The 24,099-nt window shown below is 42.1% G+C and overlaps 2 protein-coding genes across 3 annotated transcripts in view; one reads left to right on the forward strand and one right to left on the reverse strand.

Annotated features, from left to right (window-relative positions):
- LOC135206354 (pre-mRNA 3'-end-processing factor FIP1-like) overlaps positions 1 to 24,099 on the forward strand; it is a 301,272-nt gene that overhangs the window by 162,593 nt on the left and 114,580 nt on the right. The window lies entirely within an intron of this gene.
- Positions 1 to 24,099, reverse strand: part of LOC135206281 (pre-mRNA 3'-end-processing factor FIP1-like) — a 126,588-nt gene that overhangs the window by 63,574 nt on the left and 38,915 nt on the right. Inside the window, exons 3-4 of one of the 2 annotated variants that reach the window (XM_064237700.1) lie at positions 20,874 to 20,936; positions 20,579 to 20,721 (exon numbers count right to left, since the gene is read on the reverse strand). In XM_064237700.1, coding sequence (XP_064093770.1) covers positions 20,579 to 20,721; positions 20,874 to 20,936 — 206 coding nt within the window. The remainder of the gene's footprint in view (positions 1 to 20,578; positions 20,722 to 20,873; positions 20,937 to 24,099) is intronic. The other variant, XM_064237701.1, reaches the window with a different exon arrangement.

Here is a 24,099-nt window from a genome sequence, read left to right on the forward strand (position 1 = left end):
CAGATAATCCTAGAACCTCAAAACTCCTGGGCCAAGGATTTGAGGGGTTCTCGTTCTTGGCTAAAAGAGAAGGAAGGAAGGAACAAATCATGGAATCTCCTTTGAAACCTACCCTTCCTTCTAGGGCATGAAGCTCACTAACCCTCTTGGCGGATGCCAAAGCCATGAGAAACAGCCTTCTTCAAAAGGTCTTTGAAGGAAGCTAACTGGGGTAGTTCAAACCTCGAGGACCTCAGGAAACGAAGAACCACATCCAGATTCCAACTTGGAATCTCAGCCGAGACTTTCTTGGATGTTTCGAAAGATCTTAACAGATCATGTAGATCTTTGTTGTCCGAAATTTCCAGGTCTCTGTGCCTGAACACAGCAGCTAGCATGCTACGATAGCCTTTGATGGTTGAAACTGCCAGACCGCATTTTTCCCTGAGGAAAACGAAGAAGTCTGCGATTTGGGTCACAGAGGTACTGGAAGAGGAAAGCTTCTGGTTTCTGCACCAACGACGAAAGACGTCCCACTTCGACTGGTAGACTCTAAGGCTAGAAGGCCTTCTCACTGAGGCGATAGCCTTAGCAGCCTTTGCCGAAAACCCCTTCGCTCTGACAAGACTTTTGACAGTCGAAAGCCAGTCAGATTGAGAGCGGGGAGGTTTTAGTGATACCTGTTGAAGTGGGGTTGTCTGAGTAAATCTACTCTTTGTGGAAGCGCTCTTGGGAAGTCCACCAACCATTCCAGTACCTCTGTGAACCAATCTTGGGCAGGCCAGAACGGAGCTACCAGCGTCATCCTTGTCACTTCTGAGGTCGCAAAATTTTTGAGGGTTTGTCCTAGTATCTTGAAGGGAGGAAAGGCATAGACGTCTAGACCTCTCCAGTCTAGGAGAAAAGCATCCACTGCCACTGCCCCTGGGTCTGAGATCGGGGAGCAGTAAAGGTCTATCCTCGCGTTCCTTGCTGTCGCGAAGAGGTCGATGTGATGTCTGCCCCACATTCTCCACAGATCCTTGCAAACATCTGAGTGAAGAGTCCACTCCGAAGGAAGGACTTGATTCTTCCTGCTCAGGAGGTCGGCCCTGACGTTCCTTTCTCCCTGTACGAATCTGGTGATGAGTCTGATTTTCCTTGCCTGTTTTGTACAGGGAGAAGGAGTGCGTCCCCCCCTGCTTCCTTATGTACGCCAAGGCTGTGTTGTCCGAGTTGACCTGAACTATAGCATTCCGGACGTGGGGCTCGAAAGCTTTTAGTGCCATCCACACTGCCATCCATTCTTTCTTGTTGATGTGCCAGGAAACCTGTTTCCCCTCCCAGGTGCCTGACACTTCTCTTGACCCGAGCGTCGCTCCCCAACCTGTTTCCAACGCGTCGGAAAACAACACTTGTTGGGGTTCGGCATGTGCAGAGACAAACCTTCTGCAAATCGGAGAGGGTCGCCCACCACAAAATGTCCTTCTTGATTCCCCTTGTGATCTTGAAGAAGAACTCCAGATCTTGAGAGAGACGCCTCCAATTCTGGTATAGAAAGAACTGGAGAGGTCTGAGATGCAACCTTCCTAGGGAAACGAATTGCTCCAGCGAGGAGAGTGTCCCCAACAGACTCATCCACTCCCTCGCTGTGCATGCATCTTTCTCTAGGAAGGTCGTTAGTTTCTCGCAGCAACGAGCTATCCTCTCTGGCGACGGATATGCCCGAAAATCCGGAGAAACCATCCGAATCCCCAGATAAATCCGCTCTTGACTGGGGATTAACTGCGACTTCTGGAAGTTCACCAGAAGTCCCAGAGAACTTGCCAAAGTAAGGGTCTTCTGTAGGTCATCCAGACATCTTTCTTGTGACTTTGCTCTGATCAGCCAGTCGTCGAGATAGACACACTCTCACTCCCTCCAAATGTAGCCACTGCGCCACGTTCTTCATTAACCCCATGAAAACTTGAGGGGCTGTCGAGAGGCCGAAGCACAAGGCCCTGAATTGGAAGATCCTCCCTCCCATCATGAATCTCAGAAACTTCCGTGAAGAAGGATGGATAGGCACATGGAAGTAAGCGTCCTGAAGATCTAGGGACACCACCCAATCCCCTGGACAAAGAGCAGCCAACACTGAAGAAGTCGTCTCCATGGCGAACTTCCTCTTTTTCACAAAGACGTTCAGGGCGCTTACATCCAGAACCGGTCTCCATCCTCCTGAGTTTTTTGGGACTAGAAAAAGTCGGTTGTAAAAACCCGCAGAAAGAGGATCTTTCACTAGTTCTATAGCCTCTTTCTCTAGCATAAGATCTACTGCTAGAGAAAGGGCTTGATTCATGATGGGGTCCTTGTACTTGGCCACCAACTCCCTCGGAGTCGTCGTCAACGGTGGCCTTGATGTGAAGGGAATGAGGTAGCCTTTGCGGACAATCGAGAGGGACCAGTTGTCCGCCCCTTTCTGGGCCCAGACGTCAGCAAATTTCAGAAGTCTGGCACCCACTGATGTCTGGAGAACTTGAATACTATTTCTTCCCTCTGATGGATCTAGAGAAGGTCTTCCCTCTCTTAAAGGGTCTAGATCCTCTAGAGGAAGAAGCTCTGGCAGGAGGGCCTCCTCGAAAGGGCTCCTGCCTCAAGGGAGTCTCTTTCTTGGTCTTGGCCTGGAAAGAAGTTCAAGGCTTCCAGGCCGACTGAGCCAGCATGTCTTGTGTAGCCTTAGCCGAGAGGGCACTCGAGACATCTTGTATAATCTTCTTGGGGAAGAGGAGAGGTGAGAGTTGCGCGTATAGAAGAGAGGCTTTCTGCGCATGCGATACTGACTTCGTCAGGAACGAACAGTATACCGATCTCTTTTTAATCACTCCCGCTCCAAAAAGGGAAGCGACTTCACTTGAGCCATCTCTCACTGCCTTGTCCATACAAGTGAGAACACTGTTAAGATCCTCAGGTGAAAGGGAATCCGGGCCCTGCGTCTTTTTGTCCAAAACTCCTAATGACCAGTCTAGGAAGTTGAATACTTCCAGGACTCAGAACATTCCCTTCAACAGGTGGTCAAGCTCATTCATCCCCCACGTAGTCTTAGCAGACAGGAGGGCAGAGCGTCGAGAGGAATCCACCAGCGAAGAGAAGTCCGAGTCCGCAGAGGAGGGAAGAACGAGGCCCAAGGGTTCTCCCGATTCGTACCAGAACCCTAACTTCCCTGTCAGCTTGGAAGGAGGGAAAGAAAACACTGTCTTCCCTTTCTCTTCCTTAGCGAGGAGCCATTCCCCAAAACCTCTTAGAGCCTTCTTCATGGAGATGGTAGGTTTCATCCTAACACAAGATGAAACCTTCGAAGTTTTGGAGGTTGAAAATAACGAGAGAGGCGAAGGAGGAGCGACAGGAGAAAGGGCATCCCCAAATTCTTGGAGCAGCAGGTCTGTTAACCTCTTATAAGAGGAAACCGCAGAATCCTTAGGTACTTCCTCTTCCGAAGGCTCCTGTTCTTCCTCAACCGAAGAACCTTCAAGATCCTTATGAGGATAGGTGATCTTGTCCGAAGAAGTGCGTCCATCCTTGGAGGTGCGTCTGGAAGAAGTCTGATAGGGGAAGTCAAAACTTCCGGAGAGCGCCTGCCCGAAAAGTCCTTCTTGTCAAGAGGAGGGCGTTCTCCAGGCTCTTGGCGCCTAACGAGAGCAGGGCGGTTCTCTGGGGAAGAGCGCCTGCTTGGAGAAAAGCGACTATCAGGCTCTTGGCGCCTGTCCAAAGGAGAGCGGCTGCCTGGCGAAGAGCGCCTGCTATGTGAGAAGCGCCTACCAGGCTCTTGGCGCCTGACCTGAGGAGAGCGGCTCTCTGGTGAAGAGCGCTTACTTGGGGAGAGGCGTCTGCCAGGCTCCCGGCGCCTGACTCGAGGAGAGCGAAAATCAGGTGAAGAGCGCCTGCCAGGAGAAACGCGCCTATCAGGCTTTTGGCGCCTGCCAAGCGAAGAGCGCCTACTAGGAGAACAGCGCCTGTCCGTCTTAGGGCGCCTGTCAACAGGAGAGCGGATGCCTGACGAGGAGCGGCTACATGGAGAATAGCGCCTAATAGGGTCCTGGTGCCTGACGAGGGGAGAGATCCTGTCTCGAGAAAAGCGCCTGCTGGGAGAGGCTCGCCTACGAGACGCCAGTTCCTTGTCTGAAGGAGAAACGAAGTCAACAGGAGAGCGCCTGCCAGGCGACTGGCGCCTTGACGAAGAAGGGAGTTTGTCCGTTGAAGAGCGTCTCATGCTAAAATCCAAATATCCGGGAGAGAGGGCAGCTTCCGACGAATAGCGTAAGGCGGGAGAAGGGCGCCTGGACTTCTTAACCGGAAGCGAGACGTCCTTCTTACGACGAGAAGTCACAGTCAAGGAGTCAGCCAGAGCCGAAATCTGCGCCTGCAGACTCACCAAAATACGAGCGGGAGACTTCACAGAATCCTTAACGGGAGACGAGGCTCGATCCCTACTAGGAGAACAATACTCCAGAGATCTCCTAGGTTTCTTCACTTCCTCATCAGGCTCTTCCGAAAAAACTTCAGGGCTGGAGGGAAGGGTGCAAGGAGCCTCCCAGGCTCTCTTCGACGGGTGCGATGCTTCCGAGGAGCTCCATCCGCGCTTAGGAGAAGGAGAAGGCGAAGACGAGAAACACTGGCGTAAACTTCTCTCTTGGCGCGATCTAAGGTAGCCTGGGAACGTACATCAGGCGCTACCGAGGGGACGCCTGACCGTGGGGGTTCTCCCTAACCTTCCTGCGGCTGTCAACTTTCCTCCTCCACTGGGACTGCGAGTCTGGAAGAGGTCTAGGCCTGGAAGCATTAGGGAGCCAATCAGACGCACCCTCCACTGCACTGGGATCACTGCACAAATCACTATTACAATCCCTCTTACCTTCAAAATGTTTAATTTTCATCTCCATGCTGCGAATAGTGGCTCTCATGGTGGCCACTTCCGAAGGCGCATCTTCGGGTTCGATGCAGGGAGCAGGTGCTGAAACGGGAGAAGGTGCTACTTCTAAAACAGGGTTATCTACTTCCAACTCGCTAATACGAGATCTACTAGAGCTCCTTGAAGAAGCTTTCCTAACCTTGTCTTTTTCAAGCTTCCTCAAGTAGGAAGACAGACTTCCATTCATCCTCATTCAGCTTTTCACATTCTTTACAAGGGTTAATAAAAGAGCAGTCATTCCCCCTACACTTCATACATACTGTGTGAGGGTCTACCGCAGCTTTTGGTAGCCTCACCTTACAATCACTCACTGAACAAACTCTGAACACAGCCGATTTCTTAACATCAACATCAGACATAACGAAATCCAAAGAAAAATCCAAAGAATAATCAAAAACGGTCCACAAAGCGCAAATGCCAAGCCAAAAGATCAGGTACTTCACCAAAAGTCCGTTGAAACAATCCAGGGCAAAACGAGAAAGAATCCAACTATTGAGAGGTATCGACAACAGGTGTAGTCGACACCGGCGACAGAGAAAATCTGACAAGAAAGTGGGATTGGTTCATACACCCGCCACCCAGCGGTGGGTAAGGTAGATCACCTGACCTACCTGTCGCGTGTCCCGCGAGTTTTGAATTCTGTCGTGACGTCAGAGACATAAGCTAAGTATATATCTGACAGGAAAGTTCATGTACAAAATTGAGGGATCCAAGTAAGATAAAATATGTTCCTTCATATAGCTTAACTATGAAGTTCCAGAATGAAATAACAGAGGAAGTAGATAAAATGCTTAAAGAAGGTGTTACAAAGAAATCCGTCAGTCCATATAACTTTCCGCTTAAGTTGTTCCCAAGACGGAGAGGGTTTGTGTGGATTTCAGAAAATTAGCAAATATGTAATATCACATATAATATTCTACCCAAGAGTAGTTAAGAGGAAAGAATTGGAGAGAGAAGATAGTCACAGTGTACTGTTGAGAATAACACGCTGAGGTTTTCCTTAAGTCAGCAGGTGCAATAGACTAAACAACCAGGCGGAGTCCGTCATGTGACACTGTTGTCAGTTAACATACATTTAATATTCACATTTTATCCTTATCTAAATTAATATAATGTTTCTATCAAGTCCGATGTGACTAGTAATTTTCAAGATAAATTAATATAATCTTTGTCTGATAAGTCTTGAATCAAATTTATGTATTTTATGAATGTGTTCATTTGTGCGTTCGTGTAACCAGAGTTTAAGGCGTGTTTGTCACCCAGAGTGAGATTCATAGTGCAGGTCAATGAGTGTGGTTAACTCGAATCTTTTGTAAGAAAATCTCGGAAATAAAACATATCTCCAAGTTTTTGTATATACAAAAACTCGGAGATGTATTTTATTTAATCATCTCTATTCACCCTAGTGTTTGCCCAAAAGGCGGCACTACACATTCACTATGTGCTGGTGCAGAACAGCTGTCATGCAACTTATTTTTACAGATTCAAGAAGGATGATCATATCTGAAACAGCTGAAGGACTACATATAATTGTTTTTATTTGTATGGGCGTACTGCCACATTATGATCCTCATAAGAAATAACTGTCATTGTAGTTTTTGGAATTTTATGTAGTACCTGCCAACCCTGTTTTGGACACATTTCTAATATCTCCTCTCTTCTGAAGTCATATAAATCCCTGTTGAAGATTGCCCATCGTCCATAACTAAAATTAATATGGGGTTTGATATCTACTAACACTTCACTGTCATCTAATTTTAAATTACAAAGCATAAGTGATTGGGTCTTGGATTTTGCATGAATGACAGATTTCTTACCAAATCTATGAATGTCACTATTTCCTACAGTGCCTACTTTCTTTTGCAAATATTTACAGATTTAAAATAATTATATTTCTCCTCTTTTGCAGTTGCTAGAAGGCACTGGGGGAGTTTAGGTACTTGTGCTCTCTCCACATTATTTTCAAGCGTCAGAGACCGTTTCATTCCAGTCAGCTGGGCGATAAGCATCTACATTTCTAGAGAATTTGTAACAAAGTGCTCCCTTTATATTTCAATTATGAAGAAGAATGCTTTAAATGTTACATGTGGTACTAAAGGCATCTTTATGTTTCGCAAAAGAGAGATCCAGGTTTCCCATTTCTCATCAGCTACACTGAGGTTTACAAGTACAGTACGGTCCCTAATTATGCGAGAATTTGGTTGATTCATGGCCTTGCAGAACTGGAAAAGCACAGATTTCAATACACATACCTTAGGGGAATAATTCCATTAGGGCAAAGGCAAACGGCAACTTACCCAGTCGAACTTATTTACTATCCATTTTCAATACTTTCTATGTACTATATTGTAATTTTTTCTAAAATGAAATTGTTCTTTTGGATAAATAAAATATTAAAAAGGTTTTAATAACTTGAAAAAATTTAAAATTACAACCCAGGATGGTGAAAACTCCCACACATAAACACTGCCACCATTGGGTGCAAGTGTACTAAATGATAAAGTAATTTCCTTTAAAAAACCTTTCGTATGGAATTTCCTCTACCTATCCTCTGCCATAAAACCTTCAAACTCCTCTATCTCATCCTCCATGAAGAGCTCTTTTCTTACTTCATGTTTAGCAATGACGGATTTCAAGTTTTCCTTTGTCTTTAACTTAAGGACAAGCTTTTTAATTTTGAGAAAATAGGTCTTCCTCTTCGACTTCTAGGCAGATGCATACATGATGCAGATGATCAGAATACACTTTGCAGATCTGAATAATATGCATGGCGATGATTATGATACCGATCATTCATACATACGGTGCTATGACGTCACAGATGTGTGAGGCGGAGCCTTCCGACTTCGCTAATGGCTGAGCAGAAGCCTTCAGAATACACTTACTCATTTCAAATATTAATAATAATGTAAAAAGCAAAATATCTATAAAATATTTAATACAAATTAAATAAATATGTCTTACAGAACATTTGACAACTAATCAAGTCACCCCTGTACTGTATACATAATCAATTTTCTCTCATAGCATTGAAGCATTAATCCTTTTAAAATTATCACTGATTTGCTTTTTTTTTTATAACAACACTTGTTTATTCACTAATGACTGTATTTTTCATATTGTGTTAATGACTAAATACAGATTTTTATGATAAAAATGTGTTACACCAGACTTATACTACTGTAGTTATGTATCTATTTAGGTCACTCCAGGTTGGGCCCTGGACTGAGCATAATAGGTGGTGTATAGTTTCTCTCTCTCTCTCTCTTGGGGTAATGTAAGATGTATTTGAAATTATATCGCTGTAAGGTTTTTTATGATGAAGTGTGTAGTACAATAATTAAAATATTTACTAATTATTCTCATTTTATATTTTCCAGTCTGTTTTTACTGGAAAATAAAATGAAAATAATTAGTAAATATTCTAAATATCGTACATGCTCTATCATAAAAAATCTTTGCAGCAATATAATTTCAAATAAATCTTACCTTACCCTGAGAGAGAGAGAGAGAGAGAGAGAGAGAGAGAGAGAGAGAGAGAGAGAGAGAGAGAGAGAGAGAGAGAGAGAGAGAGAAACTATTATACTCAGTATGGGGCCTAACCTGGAAGAAGCTTAATAGATGCATAACTACAATATATGTAAGTGTGCTGTAAATAATTTTTACCATAAAAATCAGTATTTAGCCACATACACAATAAAAAAAAATATGATATTGTCATGTTACAATAAAGTTTTATACATACTTACCTGACAGATATATACTTAGCTATAGACTCCGTCGTCCCCGACAGAATTTCAAATTTCGCGGCACACGCTACCGGTAGGTCAGGTGATCTACCGCCCTGCCCTGGGTGGCAGGACTAGGAACCATTCCCGTTTTCTAATCAGAATTCTTCTCTTCCACCTGTCTCCTGCGGGGAGGCTGGGTGGGCCATTAATCGTATATATCTGTCAGGTAAGTATGTATAAAACTTTATTGTAACATGACAATATCATTTTTATACATTCAACTTCCCTCCCAGATATATACTTAGCTAATTAGCACCCATTGGTGGTGGGTAAGAGACAGCTAACTACTGAAATAGACAGGTAAACAACATATGTTGTAGGTATTAATAAACCTTGGTTCCTACCTTATTAGGCTGAAGACTTCGCGGCTACTGCCTTGGAGTCTGCTTAGCCTCAAGAGCCTCAGCGAGATATTGATCTATGGCTAAGAGTTCTTGTGGGTCTGCCAATGGGGTCTTATCCACTTACTCGGCAGAGCCTAAAGGCCTTTGTCATTGGGTGCTATTCCACTAACATGACAATACACCTTGTTCAAGGAGCACAACACCGATCCCGATCACCTGATCCTAACATTCATGTTAGTTCTAAGATTGCAAGGAGTTATCCCCGAACTCCTTACAAACAACCAAAAACTCGAAACATAATTACACGTTCATTTATACAAAATATATAAAAAAAAAAAAAATTTTTGTACCCCCCTACTAGCCATACATACCCTTGATCCCCTACCAGCAATGACACTATGCGCCCGTGCGACGTCCGTGAGCTTGCTAATAGAAAACCAAGCACATATCTGACAAGAGGGTTTATGTACGATAAAATTAAAATATCTAAGGATCAGTCTTTGCTCCAAGACCCAGAACTGTATCTGCTGATACAAATGGACCTAGAGAGAAGCACTTCTCATAAGTCACTTTCACATCCTTCAGGTAATGAGACGCAAACACTGAATTGCACCTCCAATAAGTAGTCTCAATGATATTTCTAAGAGACATATTCTTTTGGAACGCCAGGGACGTTGCTACTGCCCTCACCTCATGGGTCTTAACCTTTAGAAGACCGAAGGATTCCTCCGAGCAGTTCTTGTGTGCGTCAGTAATTACGCTTCTCACAAAGAATCCAAGGCGTTTTTGGACATGAGTCTTTTGGGGTTCTTCACAGCACACCAAAGACCTTGTTGACAACCTCCCATCTGTTTCTTTTTCTCTAAATAAAATTTAAGAGCTCTCACTGGACAGAGAGACCTCTCTGTCTCTCTGCCTACGAGGCTAGATAGACCTTTTACCTCAAAGCTTCTGGGCCAAGGTTTTGATGGGTTTTCGTTCTTCGCCAAAAGAAAACAATGTCTGGAACGAGCAGATAGCAGCATCTCCTTTGAATCCCACTGTGGAGTCCAGAGCGTGCAATTCGCTCGTCCTGGCTGGCTGTAGCGAGGGACAACAAGAATAAGCATTTCCTAGTGACGTCGCAGAAGGAAGCCAGATGTAAAGGCTCGAATTTATCCGAGGAAAGGAATTTCAGGACCACGTCCAGATTCCAACTAGGTGTTCTAGGAGTTGCTGCTTTTGAAGTTTCAAAGGATCTAATCAAATCATGTAGATCTTTGTTATCTGCAATTTCTAGCCCTCGATTCCTGAATACTGAAGACAGCATGCTTCTGTATCCCTTGATTGTTGACACAGATAGGTGCGATTCCTCTCTCAGAAAGAGGAGGAAATCGGCAATGTTAATTATAGAGGTACTGGAGGAGGACAGCTTCTGACTCTTACACCACCTCCTAAAGACTTCCCACTTCGATTGGTGTACTCTTCTCGTCGAAGATCTGCGGGCTCGAGCGATAGCGCCTGCAGCCTTGCGAGAAAAGCCCCTCGCTCTGACAAGTCTTTCGATAGTCGAAAGGCAGTCAGAGCGAGACCGGGGAGGTTGTGATGAAACCTCTCGAAGTGGGGTTGTCTGAGTAGATCTGGTCTGCTTGGAAGAGATCTGGGGAAGTCCACTATCCACTCCAGTACCTCCGTGAACCATTCTTGGGCTGGCCAAAATGGGGCTATTAGGGTCAACTTCGTGCTATTTGAAGCTACGAACTTCCTGAGCACTTCCCCCAGGATCTTGAACGGGGGAAAGGCGTAGGCGTCTAAACCTGACCAATCCAGGAGAAACGCGTCTATTGCAAAGGCTCTCGGATCTTCCACTAGTGAGCAAAAGATCTCTACTCTTTTGGAGAGGAACGTCGCAAACAGGTCTATGTGAGGCCTCCCCCACAGGGACCAAAGACTTCGACACACTTCTGCGTGTTTTTTAGAGTCCATTCTGTGGGAAGGACCTGATTCCTCCTGCTTAGTCTGTCCGCTCTCACATTCTTTATCCCTTGCACAAATCTTGTGAGGAGAGTTATGCCTCTTTCCTCTGTCCAGGTTAACAGGTCTTTTGTTAACTGATAGAGGGAGAAAGAGTGCGTGCCTCCTTGCTTGCGTATGTAAGCCAGAGCCGTGGTGTTGTCCGAGTTTATCTGTATCACCCCGCCTCTGACTATCTCCTCGAAGAACCTTAAGGCTTAGGTGTATGGCCACTAGTTCCTTGCAATTGATGTGCCAGGACACCTGTTCCTTTGTCCAGGTGCCTGACACCTCCCTTGCTCCTAGCGTCGCTCCCCATCCCGACTCCGAAGCGTCGGAAAATAACACTTGGTCTGGGTTCTGCAGGGCCAGCGACACGCCTTCGTTCTTCTGAAGAGGAGGATCCACCACTTCAAGTGATCTTTTATCTCTTGTGGAAGCGGGAAGGTGTCTGAGAGTTGTCCCGTCTTCCAACTCCACACCCCTCTCAGGAAAAACTGAAGAGGGCGAAGGTGAAGCCTCCCCAGAGAGAAGAACTTTTCTAGCGAGGACAGAGTCCCTAAAAGGCTCAGATAATCCCTCGCTGAACTGCTCTTTCTCTCTAAGAAGTTCGAGATTCTCGACAAACCTCGAGTGATTCTCTCTCGCGAAGGAAATACTCGAAAACCCCGAGAATCCATCTGAATCCCCAGATAGACCAAGCTCTGGCTGGGGATCAGCTGCGACTTCTCGAGGTTCACGAGTAATCCCAGCGATTCTATCATGTTTCTTGTTATTGATAAGTCCTCCAAGCACTGAATCTCCGACTTGGCCCTGATCAGCCAGTCGTCTAAGTAGAGGGAGATGTTTATTCCCTCTAGGTGAAGCCATCTTGCTACATTCGCCATCAGGTTGGTGAATACCTGTGGAGCTGTAGACAGGCCGAAACACAGAGCCCTGAATTGAAAAATCTTGTCTCCTATCATAAATCGAAGATATTTCTTTGACAAATGGTGAATGGGAACGTGGAAATACGCATCTTGCAAGTCCAGAGAGACCATCCAATCTCCTGGACGAAGAGCTGACATTACTGAGGCGGGAGGACGTTTCCATACGGAACTTCTTTTTCTGAACAAAGCGATTCAGAGCGCTTACGTCCAGTACTGGTCTCCACCCCCCCTCCCCCCGATGCCTTTGGTACTAGAAAAAGGCGATTGTAAAATCCCGGGGAGTATGGATCCTGCACAAGTTCCATGGCCTCCTTTTCCCACATTTGTTCCACCATTTGAAGGAGAGTCTTTCTCATTACAGGGTCTCTGTACCTCGCTGACAGTTCCCGAGGCGTAGATGTTAGGGGTGAGGAACTGTCCTCGGAGGGGATTACGTATCCCTTCTTTAGGACCGAGACTGACCAAGGGTCGGCTCCCTTTTTGCCCAGACTCCTGCAAAGTTCAGGAGTCTGGCGCCCACTGGTGCTTGAAGGAACAACAAGTCATTTTGTCTTCTTGAAAGGTCTGAAGGAAGACCTTCCTCTCTTGTCAGAGCTCTTCTTTCTGGCAGGGGGACGAGCCGCTGCACCTCCACGAAAGGGCTGCTGAGGAGGACGAGAGTCCTTTTTATTTGTCGACACTACAGGACGGCCCTTCTTGGACGTTTGTACAAGTAGGTCTTGTGTCGCCTTCTCAGTTAGCGAGCGAGATATATCCTTCACTAACTGAGAAGGAAACAGATGATCTGACAGAGGTGCGAACAATAAAGCTGTCCTCTGGCTCGGAGAAACCCCTTTTGATAACAGGGATCCATATACTGATCTCTTCTTCAGAAGACCAGCACCAAATAGGGAAGCAACTTCTCCCGAACCGTCTTGTACTGCCTTGTCCATGCAAGACAGGACGCTATGGAGAATCTCTGGGTTCTTAAGAAACTCCGGGTCTTTAGATTTATTAGCCAGAACTCTGAGTGACCAATCCAGAAAATTGAACACCTCTGACCGATCCTAAAGAGTGACGTCTGGAGGCATCCACTAAATTGGCAAAGTCCATCTGCCGAAGCAGGAAGAGAAAGACCCATAGTCTCTCCTGTCCCATACCAAATACCTCTCTTTCCATGGAGTTTGGAAGGAGGCATGCAGAATACAGTCTTTCCCAACTCTTTCTTCTTGCCCATCCAAGAATCTAAAGATTGGAGGGCCTTCTTCATGGAAATCGCAGGCTTCATTTTCAGAAAGGCCGAAGATTTCACCGTAGTCGAGCTCGAAAAGAGAGAACGAGGAGAAGGAGGAGCCGCCGGACTAAGAGAGTCTCCAAACTCTTGTAGTAACAAGGAGGCTAAGATCTTATAATTCGAGAGTCCCTCATTTGCCGGAAGCTCGTCATCAGACAAATCGTCCAAACCTCGATCAGACGAAGGAGAAAGCTCTCGTTTGGAGGAAGAGTCTTTCCAAGACCTCCTACGATCTGAAGGAGAGGAGCTCCTGTTTGGAGAAGAGTCATAAATTCCAGAAATGAGTCTCCGACTCTTGCCTCCTGGCTCTTGACTCTTGCCTCCTGACTCCTGCCTCCTGGCTCCTGACTCCTGCCTCCGGACTCCTGCCTCCTGACTCCGGACTCCGGCCTCCTGCCTCCTGACTCCTGCCTCCTGACTCCTGACTCCTGACTCCTGACTCCTGACTCCTGACTCCTGACTCCTGACTCCTGCCTCTTGCCTCCTGGCTCTTGCCTCCTGGCTTCTGCCTCTTGCCTGGGTGACTCCTCACTCCTGGGTGACTCCTCACTCCTGGCTCTTGGCTCCTGCCTCCTGGGTGACTCCTCACTCCTGGCCGGTGCCAGACGCCTGATCGGCTCATTGTCGTAGGTTGACTCCACGTTCTTACAGGGAGCCTCACCTCGAGTAGGAGCATCGATCCTGGCGGCAGATACCTCCATACGTCTGGAGGACCTTTTGATAGGAAGGGAAGAGTCTTTCCTTCTAGGAGGCTCCTTTGAAAGCACTCCTACAAAAGACGAAATCTGCTCCTGCATAGCAATCATAAACCTCTTAGTAACCTCCTCTTTATCCTCTTCGGGAGGAGGGGAAGGAGGAGGGGAGGAGTCCATAGCCTCCACCTCCTGACTCCTTCTAACTCTGGTTGACAGAATGGCTCTTCTTGCCTTCTTAACTCCGAAGGAGACTCCTCAGGGAAGTTTTCCGGGCTCGAGTCAATCTCGGAGCCTTCCAACTCCTCTTCAGTGGTCGAGAGCGATCTGAATCCCTCCAATCACGTCTCGGAGACGAAGATCCCGACAAAGAAAAACACTCACGCAGGACGCTTTTACAATAGCGATCCTTGGCAGTCTGGGGTGTCACAGAAACCGCTGAAGGGACACCTGATCGGTGGGGATTCTCCACAACCTCCTTTCGGTTTTCGACTTCCTTCTCCTCTGGGCATGTGAGCTTGGAAGAGGTCTAGACCTAGGAGCGTTGCGGATCGACCAGATGCCCCCTCCACTACACTGGGGACACTCATACCACTGTCCACTGAAAAAAATCACTAGCCATTACCTTGCAGGGCAGCCATTTTGTTTTCCATTAACTTGAAGGCCGCTTTTAGATCCGCAAGTTCTTTCGCTGAATCTACAGGTTCTGCAATAGGAGAAGGGGCTGCAATGGAAGGAGAAGTAGCAATACTTACCCTTGGGGAAGATCCCAAGCTAGGAATTAGTTCATTAGATCTAGAACTACTTAAACTTCTAGAAGAAGCCTTCCTCACTCTTTCTCTTTCTAACTTTTTCAAATAATTAGTTAGATTCTTCCATTCATTCTCACTCAAATTCTCACATTCCTTGCAAGTATTAGTGAAAGAACATTCATACTCCCTGCAACCCTTGCATACAGTGTGAGGGTCTACCGAAGCTTTCGGCAACCTCACCTTACAGCCTACATTCACACAACGTCTCACAACCATTCCAGTGTCAGACATTTTAAAAGAAAAATCCAAAATCAAGTCCACAAAACAGTCCACAAAAGCGTATGCCAATCCAACAATCCAGATACGTCACCAAAAGTCGGTCAAGAAGATCAATTGCCGGTGAAAAAAGAAAAACCAATCGAGAGGAACCAACAACAATGTTGATGGTCCGGACGACAGAAGAATTCTGATTAGAAAACTGGAATGGTTCCTAGTCCTGCCACCCAGGGCAGGGCGGTAGATCACCTGACCTACCGGTAGCGTGTGCCGCGAAATTTGAAATTCTGTCGGGGACGACGGAGTCTATAGCTAAGTATATATCTGGCAGGGAAGTTGAATGTATAAAAACAGTAATGAATAAATAGTGTTGCTCAAAAAAAAAAAAAAAAAAAAAAAAAAAAAAAAAAAAAAAAAAAAAAAAAAAAAAAAAAATAGTAATAATTTTAGATAAGGTCAATGAAAAAAATCCACAATTTAGTGAAAACTCCCCATGGAAAAGTGAATGATGCGTTAAAAAAAATCAGCGAAAAAGTGGACCACGGAAATGTGAAACGAGTAAAAACATGGGGCACTGTAAAGGGTGCTGGTCAACAGATTCATCTTCCGCAAAAGGAAGTGAAAACAGAACAGCACGAGCTATGTACCACTTAAATACTAAGGGAGACTCGATCAAATCATGGTTGAAACACCCAAAGTCTAAAGGAAGAACTGGGACGGAAGAACACGGCAATCTACGGATGATGACAGTGAGGCGAAAAATGCCAGAGGCGACACACAACAGAATGTCAGCAATGACATTATGGAGTGCCGGTAGTAACTACCAGACAAGCTGGATGGGGAAGGTAGAGGGTTCTTGCATGACGTCACCACGTCACCATGACAGCTGGAGCCATCTCCCGAGAAGCAAGAGCCTTTCTCTCATCAGGCTAACTCATTCTACATCAATGAGCATCAGAACACAGAAGAAGAAGAGCTGCTTGGAGGATGATACACGGGGGGAGTAAAAGATAATAGAAGAATTAACGTGTGGCTCAGAACCTAAATAACTCTGTAAACCTAAATAACTCTTACTGTTTGTTGTAGGTAACATAATGCAAAAACAGAAAACAAGCACAATACCTTACACAAGAGGAAATAAGCTAGATTCATCAAAATTATTACTAATGCCGATCCACACCATCTGCACAAGGACAAGGCAGGAAGAATTCTGACAAGAATTCCAATGCCACCAGGTGGGAAACAAGTGATTACAGATTGTCCCAGCTGTTAGCCAAGCATTATTTCTTTTATTTTGAATGCTGATTGCACCTGATGGTGCGAAGATATAAGCTAACTTTAACTGTAGGCAAGACTCATTTCCAAATAACATATATTTCAGCATATAAGACTACCTTTAAATCCTAAAATTCACCCCTAAAAATTGGGGGTCACCTTATATTACAATTCTAAAAATCAAACCTTGAATTCTAAGATTTATATCAGTAGGCTAGCCTTGGCCTTGGTGCTATAGCCTAACCACCAACATACATGAAGATCCACATTAACCCTTAAACGCCGACTGGACGTATTTTACGTCGACATTTTTTGTCTCTCGGGTGCCGACTGGACGTATTTTACGTCGACATACAAAAGTTTTTTTTTTTAAAATTCGCGGAAAAAATACTTTTAGGCCTGCCAGCCAAAAACTCTTGAATCACGCGCCTTGGGGGATGCTGGGAGTTCACGGATCAAGGTGTTGTTTTGTTTACAATCGTTACGCAGGCGCGCAAGCGCGAATTTCTTTCTTGCCGCACTAAAAAGTATCTGTGACACATCTCGGAAATTATTTCGTCACCTTGACATAATTTTTGTACCATTTTAAATTAGCCGTTACATGGAGTATTATATATAAAAATGTGCGCATTTTTATGAATACAAAAAAAAAAAAAAAAATACTCCTGATTGTAGCTTTTATCAGTTTTGAGATATTTTCATATAAATAACGATAAGTGCCAAAATTTCAACCTTCGGTCAACTTTGAATCTATCGAAATGGTCGAAAAACGCAATTGTAAGCTAAAACTCTAATATTTTAGTAATATTCAATCATTTAACTTAATTTTGCAACTAATTGGAAGTCTCTAGCACAACATTTCGATTTATGGTGAATTTATGAAAAAACTTTTTCCTTACGTCCGCGCGGTAACTCTTCCGAAAAAATCATACATGCGATTGTGGTAATGTTTGCACCATTTTAAATTAGCCGTTACATAAAGTTTTATATATGAAAATGTGCGCAATTTCATGCACAATACAACTAAAAACAACCCATGGTTGTAGCTTTTATCAATTTTGAAATATTTTCATATTAAAAATGATAAGTGACAAATTTTCAACCTTCAGTCAACTTTGACTACCGAAATGGTTGAAAAACGCAATTGTAAGCTAAACCGCTTATATTCTAGTAATATTCAAGGATTTACCTTCAGTTTGCAACAAATTGGAAGTCTCTAGCACAATATTTCGATTTATGGTGAATTTATGAAAAAAATAAAATTTTCTTTACGTCGGCGCGGTAACTCTTCCGAAAAAATCATACGTGCGATTGTGGTAATGTTTGCACCATTTTAAATTAGCTGTTACATAAAGTTTTATATATGAAAATGTGTGCAATTTCATGTAAAATACAACAAAAAATAATTGAAGGTTGTAGCTTTTCTCATTTTTGAAACATTTGCATATAAATCACGATAAATAGAAAAAAAACCACGTTCGGTCAACTTTGACTCTACCGAAATGGTCAAAAAACGCAATTGTAAGCTAAAACTCTTACAGTCTAGTAATATTCAGTCATTTATCTTCATCTTGAAACAAATTCGAAGTCTCTAGCACAATATTTAGATTTATGGTGAATTTTAAAAAAAATCTTTCCTTCCCTCCGTGCGCGGATTCTCCGCCACAAATCTCCGAAATGCGTACATTCCATTCTCGGAATATTTGCGCCGTTTCATATTAGGCATTTCATAGAGTTTTATATATGAAAATGTGCGCAATGTCATGTAAAATAAAACGAAAAATATTTGAAGGTTGTAGCTTTTCTTATTTTCGAAATAATTGCATATAAAAAATATATATATAAAAAATTCGACATTCGGTCAACTTTACCTAGTCAGATATGGTCGAAAACTGCATTTGTAAGCTAATATTCTTACAGTATAGTAATATTCAATCATTTATCATCATATTGAAAGAAATTGGAAGTCTCTAGGACAATATTTAGATTTATGGTGAATTTTTGAAAAAAATATTTGTTTATGTCCGTGCGTTACGAATTCATGCATTATTTTGTGATAATATTTTCTCTGTGTTGCTTTTATCGTTTTACAATGTGTTATATACCAAAATGATCGCAATTTAGTGTGCATTACAACGAAAAAAGAAGTAACTCGTTACCTTTAACCGTTTTGCGCACAGCGCGATTTGAATACAATTATATATGAAATTTAGTTTTTGCGCTATCATATATCGCATTATTTATATATGATAATGATAATTTTTTTCATTTCTGATGGTTGCATACTAAACTTCAGCCAATGACAAAAAAGGAGCCAAAAATGAACTCTTAATCTTGAAAACTAAGCGTGCTGTGATTTTTTGAAAAAAATATTTTTTCCGCTTCCGCACTCACTCTGAAACACTTCCGGCACACGGGAGACATTTTTTTTTTTACCGCTTCGGCGTTTAAGGGTTAAGAAATAAACGGATAATAAAGTCAATAAAACAATTTTTACCTTATACATTATTTGATGAATAATTCTAAATCAATGAAGCAAACTTTTATCTATGCAATCCCTGCTGAGAAAATGTAAACATCAAGTTGCAGTTGCACTCACAGCAACCTTCATCTTTCAGTAACCTTTTAGAAATTTCAATGGTATTGTAATTACGGTAGTACTAATAACATTTAGGATAACAATATTAATTTTTCATTAAAAGTGTCTCTTACATATCAAAGATTGATCACATGTGCTACAATCATAGGGATTCCAGTCTGGTTTAGCGAGTCGACTTTGGCTTTGTCGTCGATATCATACAATGAATGAATGATTGGAAGTTTTCTGGCATCCTGACATCGAAGGTCATTGACGCCGATTGATATCATACAAATCAACTTCGGTACCATCCATGGCATTTTTCAAATGATCTTATGACTTTCTATTTTTACGTTCCTCCATGTTTTTATAAAAAAGGGCAGAGAGCATCAAGAAAGGCAGCACGCAAGGCTGTTTGTAACTGTTTAGAACAATTCATTCTTGTGAACGATAGGGTACAACAATTATCGTTCATTATTGTATTGTTATTTGCTGTTGTTTGAAATGGCGACGGGGAAAAAAAAAAAAAAAAAAAAAAAAAGTTTCCCTTTTAGGCAACATCTGCATGCAAAACAGGATATAGAATCGGCTTTGTTGAACCCAGCTTTGATAATTTATGAAAAGAATATATCTGAATTAAGTTCGATTCGGCAACTAAAGACAGTGATGATAGCAGTGTAGGATGATCAGCTCATTATTTTAAGACTAAAAAAACTAGAATGCAAATGGCACATCATCGCTCTCTATATTATGGTAATACAATGATACATGCAATATAATTACAGCAAACCAAGTTTTATTAAAATTATCATTATTGTCAGTACAACTATTATTCGACTTTTACAAGTGGATATCTATCAGTGTATAACACCCTAACAGAGGCAATAGTGTTTTCTCTCTCTCTCTCTCTCTCTCTCTCTCCCTCCATTTTATTGACTGTAACAGTAATGAGTTCTCTATCCTCCACTAAAAAATTCCAGTTTTTGAATTCTGGATGAAGTGATTATTGTAAACGTCTATTGACATAAATAACCGAATTGAGAAACAGCTGATTGCCGACGTCATTTACTGTAATTATCGAACGTTTATTAAGAGCTCCGTTAAAATTGTCAAATTGTTAAACTCTGCCAATTCTCAATGGTGGCTTCCATAAGTAAAAATAGAATAAATTTTTGTTCATCCTTTATGTAGTGGAGATCCCAAGAATACTAGTAAATTAAAGCTGCAGGTTATAGCAGAGGCTGAATCAAACGAATAATGGCCAGGTGAAAGTGATGTTTGGAACTGAAGAAATCCCACCTAACGCTTACATAATGAAGTAACGTGCATGTTTTCAACCAAACTTTGTTAATTTACGATAAAAAGTACATCTGAATTATATCTCTCCTAATAAATAATGGCAATACTCAAATCAGCAGAGATTTTGAGAATGTAAACAATATCAAAAGCACATGATATACACGATAATGTTTATGCTTACATTCTGTAATACAGTAACAATATGATAACAGTAATACTGTAATTGGATACAAGCAAAACAACCTTTATTTAAGTCATCAATATTATAAATATAGTTGTTCTGTTTAATTTTTGCAAATATAATCACTTTTCTCCAAAAAACATTTCGGTTATGTAATTCAGAAGTCATCCTATACTACTGATATGAGATAAATTGATGAAAATTTGCCATGATCTTTGACCTTGTCTTATCAAAAGGTTGTCTTATACACAGAAATATACAGTAATAATGACTTACAAAACTTATCACTTTACCTTTGGCTGAAATCGTGCTCCATGGGGTGCAGAAGGGGCCTGAATAATATCTGGTTGTGTTTTAAGTACACCTATCGTGATTGTGACATCATCCTCATCACTGCTGTCTTCATCTCCCTTTTCTCCATCTTCTTTATCACCATCTTTGAAAAAAAAAAAAATTAAATCAATATTTTTTGTATCAGCATCTTTGAAAACAAAAATAATTATTATTTTGTGTAAATACAACCCTTCATAGTTCATATCAACTTCTCCATTTATAGTTCCTCATTGGACGAGTGGGTTACATGCTCACCTATTGATTCGGCAGCCAGGGTTCGCTCCCGCTCTGCCAACGGGGCATCAGAGGAATTTCTTTCTGGTGATTAGAAATTCATTTCTCAATATAATGTGGTTTGGATCCTACAATAAGCTGTGGGTCCAATTGCTAAGTAACCAATTGGTTTCTTCAGGCCAGCCCTAGGAGAGCTGTTATCAGCTCAGTGGTCTGGTTAAACTAAAATATACTTAACTTTTTTCTCCATTTATATCACTAACAATTTTCATATCTCCTTTTGAAGGAGACTGAAAATAAATGAGGTGCAATTTATAAAATTTTGTGCAGCAAATCTGATATATGTCAATATTCATTTTCAACAAAAGGACATCCATTAGTTCAATTGGACAGTTCCAGATGGTACCCACAGAAACCAAATACATTATTTAGATATATCACTCAAGAGTCAAAAAGCCCCTGAGGAATGTTAAGAGATACAGAGGAGCAAATATTGGCAGTGATTTCTAACTAGGGCACCAATGGGAAAAGTTGAGTATCTTAAGGTTGATACAGTAAAGCTCCTTAGATATGAACATCAAGAGGGTTTTGTAAAGGAATGGTGAAATTGATAAGAATTCTTTAAATGATATTTGAGGAGGAACAGAAATCAATATGGGCTGGTTTAACATCAGGACTGAATGTCAATCAATGGAAAATAAGGCAGTACTGGGATATTGGGTAACAGTGCAGAAACCATAAATAATGGATGAGACCCAAGTACAAAGAAGAGACACAAGCTAAAGGTACACAGTACACAAACCATTTCAGGAAAATGGAATGCACATATGTTCAAGGTTAAATAATTTAAATAAAGATAAAATACAATATGTGTAGCAATGATGGTTATGTACATTCAAAAGTTAACTTTAAGCAAATGTTAAAGAGTGAAACTCTCACATGCCATCTCATGAGTCAAAGTGGATAAAATAAATATTGGTAAATTAATTCATCTGCTACTGTATACTATTGTTACACTGTAGGCAAAATTCACCCCTACAACCTTTCTCTCACCACTGTTTTTGGGAGTACATACAGTGGTACCTCGTTTGTCGAACATTTCTGATGTTGAACATTCAGTTTTTCGAACGAAATTTTTGAAAAAAATTTGTATTGTTTGTCGAACAAATATTCATACTTCGAACTGACCGATTATCTTGTACGTATACTATACTTACAGACAGCCTACTTCGCCCTACGAAAAAAAATGTATTAAAATTGTTGTAATTTACAATACAGGCAGTCCCCGGGTTACGACGGGGGTTCCGTTCTTGAGACGCGTCGTAAGCCGAAAATCGTCGTAAGCCGGAACGACGCTTGGAAATATGTCTTAAACTAATAAAAAGTTATAAAAACCTTACTTGTAATCCTTTGGTTACACTACATGTTGTTTCCTGTAGTTTTATGTACAACCTGGAGTTATTTTCATAAAAGAATGCTGGTTCTTGAAGGTAAAAACTACTGTAATCCTCTGGTGACACTACATTCTTGAAGTTTTATCTACAACCTGGAGTGATTTTGCCAAATCTTGAGGGCTACAAGAACAGCTGATTACTATTTACGTATCATATAGACTAATTAAAGTAAACGTATCTTTAAATAGGCTTATATTATTTGTATCAACAAATCATTTACTGGCATGAGTCAGAGGCCGTTTAACGAAACGAACACTTCTCTGTCCTTAACTCGGAGCGTCGGAAGATGCCTCTCTCTCTCTCTCTCTGATCAAATTATACTGGATAATGTCTCTCTTTGGATACTTGGAATTTGCGTTGTAATCTAACCAGAAACTTCGTTTTGTTATTATTACTGGAAACAAGCAATGATTTTTTCATTATTTGCACTTTTGGACTGTTATATGTAAACTTTGCGCACCGCAAGCTAGTATGTATTCATTCGCTCGGAAACTAGTTCCGCATATGAGGCGTCACTAAAAAACATAGAAAAATACGACATAAAAAGTGTTGAAAATCATCATAACCTCAAAATTTTTGTTGTAATCTAACCAGAAACTTATTTTTATTAATATACTGTGCTAAACTATAAAGGATTTTTATCATAGTATGCGTTTTTTAAAAGCGTCGTTAATTCGGAGCGTCGGAAGCGTCAGCGTCGTAACCTCGGAACAAGCGTTGTAACCCAGGACGGATTTTTCCATTGAATATTTAAGAAAAAGCGTCGTAACCTCGGAACGTCGTAAGCCGGAACCGTCGTAACCCGGGGACCGCCTGTATATAGTTAATGATAACCATATTCGACAAAATTAAAAAATAAAGCATTTCAATATAAAATTTAGCATAAAAGATGTACAAAATCGTATGTCACCGCGGTGACATCATGCACAGCTGATTTGAGACTCAACGAGGCAGCGTTGATATGTTGAGAAGGGGAGGAGAATTAAAAATGGCAAATTTTCTACGACAATTTGTATTTTTCATAGCTACAAACCTGAGGTCTTAACAATAGGATCATTTCTTGCGCCTAGTTGGATCCAGTTAAAAAACAGATGAAAGCAAGGAATCTTGTGATATCTGGCAACGCATGTGTAGATCGGGTGAAGGATGGTCGAAGACTATTCACCTATGATCACGCATCAGTCTTTCCCAACTCAGGATGTCTTAACACACAGAGGGGCGGCTAGAGGCGGGCAGTATGATGTTAAGACCTCAAGTTTGTAGCTATGAAAAATACAAATTGTCTTGGAAAATTTGTCATTTGTTCATATGCGAACAAACCTTCGGTCTTAACAATAGGATAGACTCATACTTGGAGGAAGGTATAAGACATCCTAGACTGGCTGGAGGCCTACCCACCAGTCCAGCTCTCAAAAGGAATGGTTTTTGGAGAGGGACTGAAACCCATTGAGAAGCTGGATAAATTGATATCTAACGACTCAGACCCTGAGTGACGTACAATGATATATGGGATAACCATTGTATAGGAAACCAAAGAGAAACTTTGACTGTCCAATAACAAACCAAGACACCAGGGTTTGTATTACTCCCAACCCCTCCTTGCCAAGGAGTGGAGCATATGCTACCAAATAGCAGGTAAGATATTTGTATAATGCACAACCAGACTATCAGTATGACTACCTTACTCAACTGTATCAAACCAGTCCAACGAATGATGTGTCTGTTCCTTAAACTGCCCGAAGGAAGAAGGAGAGGTACAAGAGAAAGAAGGAGACCAGCCAACTCACGCATTC

Source organism: Macrobrachium nipponense, chromosome 29 (assembly GCF_015104395.2).
Source record: "Macrobrachium nipponense isolate FS-2020 chromosome 29, ASM1510439v2, whole genome shotgun sequence".
Lineage (NCBI taxonomy): Eukaryota > Metazoa > Arthropoda > Malacostraca > Decapoda > Palaemonidae > Macrobrachium > Macrobrachium nipponense.